The 14,364-nt window shown below is 37.0% G+C and overlaps 1 gene segment (V, D, J or C); it reads left to right on the forward strand.

The window, feature by feature from the left end:
• The first annotated feature begins 278 nt into the window (after positions 1-278).
• LOC128642500 (Ig heavy chain C region-like) overlaps positions 279-14,364 on the forward strand; it is a 211,315-nt gene continuing 197,229 nt past the window's right edge. Inside the window, 1 exon segment of the C gene segment in view lies at positions 279-343. Coding sequence covers positions 301-343 — 43 coding nt within the window.

The raw sequence follows: 14,364 nt of genomic DNA on the forward strand, positions 1-14,364 counted from the left end.
TTGTAATCTAGGTGTATGTTATTAAGTGCAGTTCTACATGAAACATTGTTGCTAGGATGTAGGGATCAATCTTTGACTACAATGTAAGTATTTCTGTTTGTTATTTTGAAAAGCAAATGAAGCAGAAGCTTAGAGCGCTCACTTATGTGACAATCGCAGAGTTAAAATTGGGAATTCCCAAACAAACAAAAAAAATGAGCTGGAATGCCCTTTTGCATCGGAAGTTACTATTTCTATTGCACAGACTGAAAGTGAAAGTACTGTTTAGTTCTGCTGCACTGCAGCAGATGATTTGGGAAAATGAAGCTTGGATTTTTTTTTATTTTCTTCTTGCATCAAACAAGTAAGTTTGCTAAATGGTGTAAATGATATACAGTGAAAGGATGAAATGATAGTGAGGAAGAGAGAGTGAAGAGATATAAATGTTATATGATTTGCTGTTTGTCTGTCTGCTGAAGCCTGGGTGTGTCTGCTGTGTCACTGTAATCTGCTCCTGTACAATAATATGTTTATAGAGAGAAGACTGTTATCTATTGTGCTTTATCACTGTATGATCATGTAGCAGAGGGGGATATGTAATCTGTGTCTGTAATCTGCTCCTGTACAATAATACGTTTATATAGAGAGAAGGCTGTTATCTATTGTGCTTTATCACTGTATGATCATGTAGCAGAGGGGGATATGTAATCTGTGTCACTGTAATCTGCTCCTGTACAATAATACGTTTATAGAGAGAAGACTGTTATCTATTGTGCTTTATCACTGTATGATCATGTAGCAGAGGGGATATGTAATCTGTGTCTGTAATCTGCTCCTGTACAATAATTCGTTTATATAGAGAGAAGACTGTTATCTATTGTGTTTTATCACTGTATGATCATGTAGCAGAGGGGATATGTAATCTGTGTCTGTAATCTGCTCCTGTACAATAATAAGTTTATATAGAGAGAAGGCTGTTATCTATTGTGCTTTATCACTGTATGATCATGTAGCAGAGGGGGATATGTAATCTGTGTCTGTAATCTGCTCCTGTACAATAATAAGTTTATAGAGAGATAAGACTGTTATCTATTGTGCTTTATCACTGTATGATCATGTAGCAGAGGGGATATGTAATCTGTATCTGTAATATGCTCCTGTACAATAATATGTTTATATAGAGAGAAGACTGTTATATATTGTGCTTTATCACTGTATGATCATATAGCAGAGGGGATATGTAATCTGTGTCTGTAATCTGTGTCTGTAATCTGCTCCTGTACAATAATAAGTTTATAGAGAGATAAGACTGTTATCTATTGTGCTTTATCACTGTATGATCATGTAGCAGAGGGGATATGTAATCTGTATCTGTAATATGCTCCTGTACAATAATATGTTTATATAGAGAGAAGACTGTTATATATTGTGCTTTATCACTGTATGATCATGTATCAGAGGGGGATATGTAATCTGTGTCTGTAATATGCTCCTGTACAATAATACGTTTATATAGAGAGAAGACTGTTATATATTGTGCTTTATCACTGTATGATCATGTAGCAGAGGGGATATGTAATCTGTGTCACTGTCTGTAATATGCTTCTGTACAATAATACGTTTATAGAGAGAAGGCTGTTATCTATTGTGCTTTATCACTGTATGATCATGTATCAGAGGGGGATATGTAATCTGTGTCTGTAATCTGCTCCTGTACAATAATACATGTTTATAGAGAGAAGTCTGTTATCTATTGTGCTTTATCACTGTATGATCATGTAGCAGAGGGGGATATGTAATCTGTGTCACTCAGGGGCGTATTTAGGTTTTGTGCTGCCCTAGGCACTCAAAATTCTGCTGCCCACCCCACCCCAGGTTTAAGGCCTTTTTTTAGACATAATATTTTTGGGGCAGGGTGTAAAAATTAAAAAAAAAAATGTCTTTTTAATTAGATGTTTACCAGGGCTTGCATTCACTCTGGTCACACACACACACATATATATATATATATATATATATATATATATATATATATATATATATATATATATATATACATATATATATATATATATATATATATTAAAATACATTATTTTGCAAGTCAGATGATTAAAGTGTTTATATCATAAAAAAATATCCTTCACTGTATGATAGTTTGTCAGTAACCTTTAACCTTAAACATCTTCTTTGGTGATTGACAGTTATTTAAGCAAAATATCTGCTTGGATAAATATGTAATGAATATACAAACTGGCCTTTAAAAGTACTTAAAAAATACAACAGTAGTTATGATAAGTTTAGGAATTGTATCCTAGGGGACAAAGTCACATGATACAATCATAATAAAGTATATACTTGTATTGTTTCTGAATGTATTAAATGCATACAACATATTTTCAGTTGTGTTTTAAGTCACATAGTTGTATAGATTCAGCAATAAATACTTATTCTTTGCATGTATGACAGATAGACAAACAGTAAATGTACAAGTATTTAGTGACTAATCCGTTTAAGTATTTTAATGCCTAATGAAGATGTATTGAAGGGAGAAAGGCATATGCTGTTTCACAGTGGTCACGTTGTAGTGCACACTGCACTGTGTAGTCTGTGTGAGTCTCAATCACACAGTGGAGCCAGGAAGAATACCGTATTCCCTCTCAGTCCAGGCCAGGCTGCGCAAGTGAGCTCCGCCTCCACTGTCACCATGTCATGCTCACCCACATACAATCACATAGCCACCCGGCCCTGAGTTCAGTAAAGTAGCCCTAGGGACTCAAAATTCTGCTGCCCCTTAAAAATCTGTTGCCCTAGGCACCGGCCTCGTTGGCCTATGCCTTAATACACCCCTGGTGTCACTATAATCTGCTCCTGGTCCTGTACAATAATATGTTTATAGTGAGAGAAGGTTGTTATCTATTGTGCTTTATCACTGTATGATCATGTAGCAGAGGGGGATATGTAATCTGTGTAACTGTAATCTGCTCCTGTACAATAATACATGTTTATAGAGAGGTCTGTTATCTATTGTGCTTTATCACTATATGATCATCATGTAGCAAAGGGGGATATGTAATCTGTGCCTCTGTAATCTGCTCCTGTACTATAATACGTTTATAGAGAGAAGACTGTTATCTATTGTGCTTTATCACTGTATGATCATGTAGCAGAGGGGGATATGTAATCTGTGTCACTGTAATCTGCTCCTGTACAATAATACGTTTATAGAGAGAAGACTGTTATCTATTGTGCTTTATCACTGTATGATCATGTAGCAGAGGGGATATGTAATCTGTGTCACTGTAATCTGCTCCTGTACAATAATACATGTTTATAGAGAGAAGACTGTTATCTATTGTGCTTTATCACTGTATGATCATGTAGCAGAGGGGGATATGTAATCTGTGTCTGTAATCTGCTCCTGTACAATAATACATGTTTATATAGAGAGAAGGCTGTTATCTATTGTGCTTTATCACTGTATGATCATGTAGCAGAGGGGGATATGTAATCTGTGTCACTATAATCTGCTCCTGCACAATAATATGTTTATAGAGAGAAGACTGTTATCTATTGTGCTTCATCTAAATATGTTACAGTTTGGATATTAATAGTGTTATTGCCTGAGTTTTTATAGCTGTGTTTTAGTTTAATGCTTGAGAAAGGGGCAGGATCCCCGAAACGTTGCTCTAATAAAAGGTTCAGCCTTTTGAAACCTATTAGTTTAATGCTTTAACATGTTAGTATTTTACTGATTAATTATTTCTTGTACTGATGAATTGCAAGACTGATGAATTGCAAGATTTTTTATTTTTATTTGAGCATCTTGGGCAAGATTACATATGCAGCGCAGGCCTCAGCGCAACTGCTGAAACCCGCACTGCCCATAATTTAACTTCGCACATCGGGGAATCACATAAACCCTGCCGGCAGTTCATAAACTGCCGGCGCATAAGAAAAAGAAAAAAGATAAATCTCCCGTAAAAGTCTAACCCGCCTCCCAAAAATAAACCCGACACGTAAAAAAACCCTATTCGCAACTAATAATAAAAGTATTAACCCCTAATCTGACAACCCCCCACAACGCAATATGCCTACTATTAACCCCTAATCCACCATTCACCCACATTGTGATCTACCTAATAAATATATTAACCATTAAACCGCTATTCACTCACATCGCATTCGACCTAATAACCCCAAATTACATAAAATACCAAATTACAATTAATAAAATAAATGATTTAAAAAAAAAAACTAAAATTAAATTAAATTAATCTAAAATTACAAAAATAAAAAAGTCTAACATTACAGAAAATAATTAAACAAATTATCAAAAATAAAAAAAAATAAACCTAATCCCTATGAAAATAAAAAGCCCCCCCCAAATAAAAACACCCCATAATCTAATACTAAACTACCAATAGCCCTTAAAAGGGCTTTTTGTAGGACATTGCCCTAAGTTAAACAGCTCTTTTACCTTTAAAAAATATGAATTCCCCCTAACAGTAAAACCCCCCCAAATAAAAAAAAACTAACACTAAAAAAAAACTAAGATACCCATTGCCCATAAAAGGGCATTTGTATGGGCATTGCCCTTAAAAGGGCATTCAGCTCTTTTACCGGCCAATAAAATCCCTAATCTAAAAAATAAAAAAAATAAAAAATTAAAAAAAGGCCTAAGTCTTACCCCCAGATAGGTATGAAGTCCGGCGGTGAAGTCTTCTTCCAAGCGGCGACATCTTCTTTCATTGTGGCAACCTCTTCTATCTTCATCCATCACCGCAGAACTGAAAACAGGCGACCGTGGAGCCATGGATCGCGGAGGATCCTCTTTATACGATCACCGCCGTACACTGAAAATTGAATGCAAGTTACGCGTTTAAATATGGCATACCTTGCATTTCTATTGGCTGATTTGAATCTTCAAATTCAAATCAGCCAATAGGATGAGAGCTACTGAAATCCTATTGACTTATTTGAACAGCCAATAGGATTTAAGTAGCTCTCATCCTATTGGCTGATTTGAATTTGAAGATTCAAATCAGCCAATAGGCATGCAAGGTACTCCATATTTAAACGCGTAACTTGAATTAAATATTGAGTTCATGGCGGTGGATCCTCCATGCTCCATGGCTCCACAGTCACCAGTATTCATTTGCAAGGTCGCCGGTCTTCAGTTCCGCTGTCGCCGGTCTTCGGTTCCTGCGGTCCTGGATGAAGATAGAAGAGGTCGTCGCAATGGAAGAAGATGTCGCGGCGATGAAAGAAGATGCCACCGCTTGGAAGAAGACTTCACTGCCTGACTTCAGGAACCGTGAGTACCTATCTGGGGGTTAGATTTAGGCTATTTTATTTTTTTTATTTTTATTTTTTTATTTTTTTAGATTAGGGATTTTATTGTGCTGAATGCCCTTTTAAGGGCAGTAAAAGATCTAAATGCCCTTTAGGGGCAATGGGTAGTTTAGGACTTTTTAGTGTTTGTTTTTTTTATTTTAGGGGGGTTTGGTGGGTGGGGGGGTTTTACTGTTAAGGGGAACTTAGTTTTTTTTAAATGTAAAAGAGCTGTTTAACTTAGGGCAATGCCCTACAAACAGGCCCTATTTAGGGCTATTGGTAATTTAGTTAAGAAGGGGGGGTAAACTAGAATAGATCAGTATAAAACTGATAATGTTGTACACTTGAACAGCACTCTCGTTCCTGATAGGCTGTCAAATTAGAGAGCACAAAAACTGATAGGCCAAGTTTCGATTAGTTAAAAAATAACCTTTATTGGAATAATTAAAATAAAACTAATAATGAACATACACACATACACAGCTTTAAAAACACAAGGGATAAAGTCTGGTTATGACCATATGGCACTGATTGAGAGAGAGTGAGAGGATTTGCACTCTAGTGTATATCCCATAACCTAGGATGTCGGTGTTAATCCATAGCTAGTGGGTATACACCTGATTACAATGGAGGCTATATTAAAGTGAATATCGGCAGTACATTGGAAAAATAATTTCTGTGTGATGATAGTAGCACTTAGTGGTGGGATATAACAAAGGTACAGGTAATTATAAACTAAGTATATAATTGCAACTTCAGTTAGAATCGTAGAATTAGACTGAATGACTAAATCGCTAATGTGCGCTTTCATAGCATAGTGACTGTCTGATGATTTCCTATTACATTGTGCATTAAAGCATGTTGTTACAGTGTATACTAAATGTTGCTATCATTTTCTTAGACTAAACTGTATGATCGTGCTCGCTTGGAACATGTGCCAATATCTGCAGTGTGTCTAACATGGATATGGCAGTTATCTATCTCGTTAGGATACGTAACGGTGTGCTGCGCTTCCTGCACAGCTTTTGTTTTAATTGTTTCTATATGAGTAGTCACTCTTATTCAGTAGTTAATTGTCTTAAATATGCTAGTGTAGTGGACCTAAAGCAAAATAAAAACCTTAGTCCACATACCTGTAATATACTGCAAATTTGTTAATATCCACAATTGCTTTTGTAAACAGATACAAATCCTATATAGGTATGCATATATTGAATGTATGCTACTGTCTAGTTCAAATATTGCCTTAAATATATGCTGATAGCTTTTAGCACCTCTCTCCAATACTTAGCCGTATTAAATATTGTTTAAATAAGCAGTTGGATGGGGTATATTATATAATATATGACACGTACCAACATTTGCAGCATGTTTGAATTACTGTATTAGAGCCCATCTATATATTTACACATCAGAACCAGATCTTCTTGCAAATTAAAATAATGCAAATAGCATTAAAACTCAATATGCCCTGACATGTTTCACCACTCTTGGCTTTCTCAAAGGGTACGGGCGCGGCGTTAGGCGTGGGTATTTATTGGCTCACGTGGCTCCACCTATTGTGACGTTACTGTCCAATGAACTGTTGTTTTACTATTGTCCAATTGATGATCGAATACTGTTTTTCTCTTTTCTTATATATCCTTCATTCTGCATTGGCTGCTTTTTATCACGACTCTGAAAATAGGGATATTGTCTGTCATAATAAACAATTAGAATATTCCTGGTTGTTAATATATATTTACCATTTAATCGTAGCTGCTTCATAATTTATTCTTCTGGAGACTATGAAGGTATATTCTTGATCTACCATTGTTGACATAATGGGCGCCATGTACTAAGCTTCGAAGTGACCGTCCGTCTGTATTTCCGCGTCAAAATTCGCTCACGATCTGCTTCTCGTATGTACCAATCTGCGATCTGGTCGAAAAACCACTATTTTCATCAGCGATCGTAATTTTACGCAACTGATCGTTCCGAAGCCTTTTTCCACTTACTACATGTTCGATCGCACGTAAATTCGCTGTAATCGGAAATTATGAATGTTACAAATAATCCGTCCGCTCCAACTTTCACTGTAACTTCGTGTGATTTGTTTTGCGACCATTTAGGTAGCGAATACAATAGAAAACTATAGGGCGTATCAACCTGACGCCAGGTAGAAGTACTTAAGTGAAAGGACTAGACTACTATTGTAGCATTATTGGTTTTTGGATCACTGAATGAAGATGGAGACACTTTTACACATGTTTCTTTTCCGATTAATTCAATTACGAGGAAGAAGGGCTATACAGGCACCGGTTGACAACTTGCAAAGAAGGAGAGGTAGAAGAATCAGAGTCCCTAGACTTTTCCTTCCACGTATGGGTTTGGAAAGCATTTCTGATCGAGAGATTATCCAGAGATTCCGTTTGGACAGAGAAGCTATTATGGAACTTTACAATGAAATAGCAGAATACCTGAAACCTATGACAGCGCGTTCACAAGCCATACCCGGACTATTAAAACTGTTGGCAACCTTACACTTTTTTGCCACCGGTTCATTCCAAGCTGTGTCTAGCGTTATAATTGGCATCAGCCAGTCTGCTTTTTCGAGGCACCTAACCAAAGTTATTGATGCTTTGATGGTCGTCTTTCCAAGGTACGTGTGCCTTCCAGCGACTCCAGAAGAGTGGCAATCTGTGAAGTCAAATTTTTATAGAATGGCCGGAATGCCCAATGTACTTGGAGCCATCGATTGCACCCATGTTGCAGTCAAACCATCCCGAGAACGTGAGGAAGTTTTCAGGAACAGAAAACAGTACCATTCCCTCAATGTTCAGATGGTGTGTGACCATAACATGAAAATAATCAGTGTCCGTTCCAACTTCCCTGGATCCTGCCATGATTCGTATATCTTGCGTCAGTCTGGGTTATATCGGAAGTTTGAGGAGGGAGAGATGCCTGAAGGATGGCTGTTAGGTAATTATATTTTTGGGATGTTATGTTACATTATTATTATAATTGTCAAACGTAGTTTATGTCATGCATTGTGATGATAGATTTAACTAAAAAACATAGTTAATTCTCATTGAAATTATCGTCTTTATCATCTTTGAAATGTTAATCCTTTTTAATTTTTTTCATAGGGGACGCTGGTTATTTCAGTAGAGAATGGTTATTCACATTATGACACCTAGATCGTCACGTGGGTAAAGAACTAAACCAATCAGGTCGCAGACTGCTTCTTAAATTTGCTCTTTCGTGCCGAACGAAGCTTCAAAGTTATCAATAATCCGATTGTCTTCGACACACAATATACGCAAAATTTTACGGCTTGATTTTTAGTACATTCATGTAACGAAGTGCCATCCACATGGTGCGAATGCCGGCGGGTTCTTTCGATACGGTCTGTGCGAAAAAATTTACGCCTTAGTACATGGCGCCCAATATCTTGTGTTGAGGTTCGTGGATCTATACTCGGTTGAAGTCTCTATAAGAATTATATATAATTCTCTGTTATGTGAAAATACTATAGGAAAACAAAAAATGTTAGGACAAGTGGAATCCGTGCTCGCCAATGTGATTAAAAGATTAAAAAAGGTGAATGGTGAAATCGGTAGTCCTAGCCAATGATAATACGAAACAGAAAATAAAAAATAAATAAAAAATTAGATAATAAGATGCAATAGGCACAGTGTGACATGTACGTTATCCAACTCATATAAAATTGCTATATAATTTGGAATGTAATAGTGTTTGAATATATTTGTTGCGTGCATACCTTGTGGGTAATGTGCTGGATAGGTATGTAAATGTGAATTGTGGTCTGCTCTTAGAGATATAGTGAAATAGGGGAATAGTTATAATAAATATCCATTAACAGACTATATCCAGTGTTATTGTCACCTTATGATATTTTGGGTCATATTGGGGTAGATTAATTTGTATTTCATAATGTAGAAGGTATATAGTTTCCTCCTAGGGGTACGTGAAAGCAGTATTTCTTATGCCTTGATACAATCGTTAATAGGCTTATATTATGTAGTTTTGAAATCTATTATACACCTTAGAGATGTATTGTATTGCTTATTGTATTGAAAGGTAGAATTTTTAGAACATTATTTCAGTGTTCCTTACTTACTAAGTTCTAAAATGATTGTATCTTTGGGAATTGAAATGTTTATGATAGGCTATATAAGAGGAGTAATCAGTTCCTGGTTGATCTTTTTTATATATCTGTGAAAGAAACAATTTTATAAGACACACAACATAAGATCTTTTATAAATTGCAACACAACAGGAGTAATCTACGTAATTCAATGTAAATGTCCCAAGGTTTATGTAGGAATGACGACACATAAGTTACTTATGAGACTGCAAGAACACTTACAAAATATTAAGAATTCTACTAAGGATCTTAAAAACAAGAAAACCATAACTTCAGTAGTGCACACTTTTATAGATATCATCAAGCCAAAGCAGATTGTTTGGAATGCTTTGGTGTGCAAAAAATTAACCTTGGCATACGAGGTGGCGACATGGGAAGAATATTATTACAACACGAAAGTAGATGGATTTACCTGTTTAATGCAGTACAACCCCATGGGTTAAATGAACATAACAATTATTTTTCCTATCTGTAGGAAGTGGTGAAAGTAAAATTACTCAATTATCCTGCTATAGAATCTAAATGCATAGTAAAGATGCATAACATGATCAACCAGGAACTGATTACTCCACTTATATAGCCTATCATAAACATTTCAATTCCCAAAGATACAATCATTTTAGAAGTTACAGTGGCGAAACATATCAGGGCATAGGGAGTTTTAATGCTATTTGCATCATTTTAATTTGCAAGGAGATCTGGTTCTGATGTGTAAATATATAGATGGGCTCTAATAGGGTAATTTATACACACTGCTAATGTTGGTGCGTGTCATATTATATAATATACCCCATCCAACTGCTTATTTAAACAATATTTAATACGGCTAAGGTCAGGAACGAGAGTGCTGTTCAAGTGTACAACATTATCAGTTTTATACTGATCTATTCCAGTTTATTCTAATTCAGTACACAGCACCCCAGCCCAGAGGCGTAACTAGAAACCACAGGGCCCAGGTGCAAGAATCTAAGAAGGGCCCACCCATCCCCCCCACACAAAAAAAAGTGAATTTGTAACATATCATATATTTTTTTACATTTAACACAGAAAAAAATGTGAATCAGATTACATGTCTGCAAAAGTAGGTAGCCTGTGCCCACAGTCTGTGAGATGGTCTGACCCCCTATTACTGTATATAGTGACACTGTTTAACCCACCAGTACTGTATATAGTGAGTTAGTGACACAGTCTGTAATCTGCCGGTGAGATGGCTGGCCTGACCCTACCCGCCTCATTACTTTATAAAGTGACCACAGTAGTCTGTGACATGGTCCAGCCCCCCCGTATTGTATATAGTGGTACTGTATAGACTGACACTGTTTACCCCCGCCCCCCTCCCATGCTGTAGTAACAAGGTCTGTAATTTGCTGGTTCCACAAACATACACACACACACATACAGTCACATACATGCATAAATACACACACAGTCACATACATACATACACACACACACACACAGTCACATACATGCATAAATACACACACAGTCACATACATACATACACACACACACAGTCACATACATGCATAAATACACACACATACATGCATAAATACACACACAGTCACATACATGCATACACACACAGTCACATACATGCATAAATACACACACACATACATGCATAAATACACACACAGTCACATACATACATACACACATAAACACCAATGGGTAAAACAGAAACTCTAACCCCTGTAGTCAGAGACACTAGTGAAGCATCATTTCACACAGGGGCAGGTCAACGTTTTTTATTGTAAAAAATAAATAAATTGTTTTTTAAGCTGGGCCCCCCCACCCTTGGGGGCTCAGCCGCAATTGCGACCTCTGCACCCCCTGTAGTTTCGTCCCTGCCCCAGCCTACTCATTATTCTGGCCTGCAGTCTTACACAAAGGACATTAATAAGCAGACTCCAGTTCATATATAGAGGCATTCCTTAGTTGTACCTTTAGTAGTGCCATTAGTACCCCCTCTCTTTTTCTTAGATGGGGGGTTGTTTTTATTTTGGGGGTCTTTTTTATTTTCATAGGGATTAGATTTAATTTTTTTATTTTTGATAATTTGGTTTATTATTTTCTGTAATGTTAGACTTTTTTATATTTTTGTAATTTTAGGTTAACTTAAATTTAGTAATGTTAGTTTTTTTATTTTAATTGTAATTTAGTATTTTTTAATTTAGGTAATTGGAGTTAATTTAGGGGGTTTTAGGTTAAGGGGCTTAGAAATTTAATTAGTTATTTGCGTTGTGTGGGGTTGGCGGTTTAGGAGTTAATAGCTTAATTAGGTTAATTGCGTTGTGGGGGGTTGGCGGTTTAGGGTTAATATATTTATTAGGTTTATTGCTTTGTGGGGGGTTGGCGGATTATGGGTTAACCCCTTAATGACCACAATGTACCCTGTATGTCACTGGTCGTTAAGGGGTTTTTCAGGACATAATAGCATAAGTCTAGCAAGAACACGCTATTAATGCCCTCCCTCCAGCAGGCTTTGTGGAATAGAGCAGTCTCAACGCTGGTGGCAAGACCGCGCTATAAAACAATCAAGTCCCAAAAAAAAGCCAGCGACATACAGGGTACATCGCTGGTCCTTAAGGGGTTAATATACAATTGTCTAGATTATTAGTTTTGCGGTATGAGTGAAAAAGCAGCATTAAGGCTGGTATTACGAGTCTTGCAGGTTTAGGGGCACCGCACACTTTTTTGGCCGTATCGCAACATAACTACTGCAGCTTTTAAAAGTCCTTTTTCAATGGGACTTCCACAGCGCTGTTATTACGAGTTTGCCTGGGAGGCCAAAAAGTGAGCGGTACACCCTAAAACTACAAGATCCATACCGTAAACTGAAAGTCAGTAGTTACGCTACAACGCCATACCATAAAACTCATAACTAAAGTGCTAAAAAGTACATTAACACCCATAAACTACCTATTAACCCCTAAACCGAGGCCCTCCCGCATTGCAAACACTAAAATAAAATTATTAACCCCTAATCTGCCGCTCCGGACATCGCTGCCACTATAATAAGCATATTAACCCCTAAACCGCCGCACTCCCACATCACAAGCACTAGTTAAATATTATTAACCCCTTATATGCCGTCCCCGACCTTGCCACCACCTACATCATACTTATTAACCCCTGATCTGCCGCCTCCAATGTCGCCGCCACCTACATTAGTTATTAACCCCTAATCTGCCTTCCCCGACACCGCCAACACCTACAGTACACTTATTAACCCCTAATCTGCCACCTCTAACATCGCCGCCCCCTACCTACATTTATTAACCCCTAATCTTCCGCCCTCAACGTCGCTGCATCTATACTAAAGTTATTAACCCCTAACCCTAAGTCTAACCCTAACCCTAACACCCACTTACTTTAATGTTATTAAAATAAATCTAAATAAAACCTACTATTAATAACTAAATAATTCCTATTTAAAACTAAATATTTACCTGTAAAATAAACCCTAAGATAGCTACAATATAATTAATAGTTACATTGTATCTAGCTTAGGTTTTATTTTTATTTCACAGCTAAGTTTGTATTTATTTTAACTAGGTAGACTAGTTAGTAAATAGTTATTAACTATTTACTAACTACCTAGCTAAAATAAATACAAATTTACCTGTGAAATAAAACCTAACCTGAGTTACACTAACACCTAACCTTACACTACATTTAAATAAATTACATTTATTAAATACAATGAACTAAATTACAAAAAAAAACAAACACTAAATTACACAAAATAAAAAATACATTTTCAAATATTTAAACTAATTACACCTAATCTAATAGCCCTACCAAAATAAAAAAATAAAAAACTAGCCTAAACTAAACTGCCAATAGCCCTTAAAAGGACCTTTTGCAGGCCATTGCCCCAAAGAAATCAGCTCTTTTACCTGTAAAAAAATACAAACACCCCCCCAACAGTAAAACCCACCACCCACACAACAAAACCTCCCAAATAAAATCCTAACTAAAAAAACCTAAGGTCCCCATTGCCCTGAAAAGGGCATTTGTATGGGCATTGCCCTTAAAAGGGCATTTAGCTCTTTTTCCGCCCCATAAAAAAAGGTAGGTAGGTGTCGGCGGTGTCGGGGGTGGCAGATTAGGGGTTAATAAATATAATGTAGGTGTTGGCTATGTCGGGGGCTGCAGATTAGGGGTCAATAAGTGTAGGTAGGTGTCGGCGGTGGCAGATTAGGGGTTAATAAATATAATGTAGGTGTTGGCGATGTTGTGGACGGCAGATTAGGGGTGTTTAGACTCGGGGTTTATGTTAGGGTGTTAGATGTAAACATAAATTTAGTTTCCCCATAGGAATCAATGGGGCTGCATTACGGAGCTTTACGCTCCTTTATTGCAGGTCTTAAGCTTTTTTTCATCCGGTGTCTATGGGGAAATCGTGCACGAGCACATAAAATCAGCTCACCACAGCGCTGGTATTGGAGTGCGGTATGGAGCTCTTACCGCAAAACTCGTAATCTAGCCATTTATTAGGTAGTTTGCAATGTGGGTGAATGGCGGATTAGAGGTTAATAATTTATTTAGCAATATTACGCTGTGAGGGTTGGTGGATTAGGGGTTAATATACTTTATTAGTTATTGCGGTGGGGGATTGCGGTTGACAGGTAAATATTGTGCATGCCTTAGGTGTTAGTTTATCATTTCAGGGAGTTGCGGTGCTTACATTTTCAGCGCAAGGCTTGCTGCGCCTGCCTATGTGTGGTGAGGTGAAAATGGAGTCAAATTTCAAAATTTTTGCGTGTAAGTCCTTGCACTGAATATGTGATATCGATTTGCGATGCGGTTCTACGTTAGCTTATGGGAGTTAAAATAGCGGGTGACGGGTGAAGTATACATGCCACATTTATATGTGGCGCTGTAAA

This window comes from Bombina bombina, chromosome 11 (assembly GCF_027579735.1).
Source record: "Bombina bombina isolate aBomBom1 chromosome 11, aBomBom1.pri, whole genome shotgun sequence".
In the NCBI taxonomy this organism is placed as follows: Eukaryota; Metazoa; Chordata; class Amphibia; order Anura; family Bombinatoridae; genus Bombina; species Bombina bombina.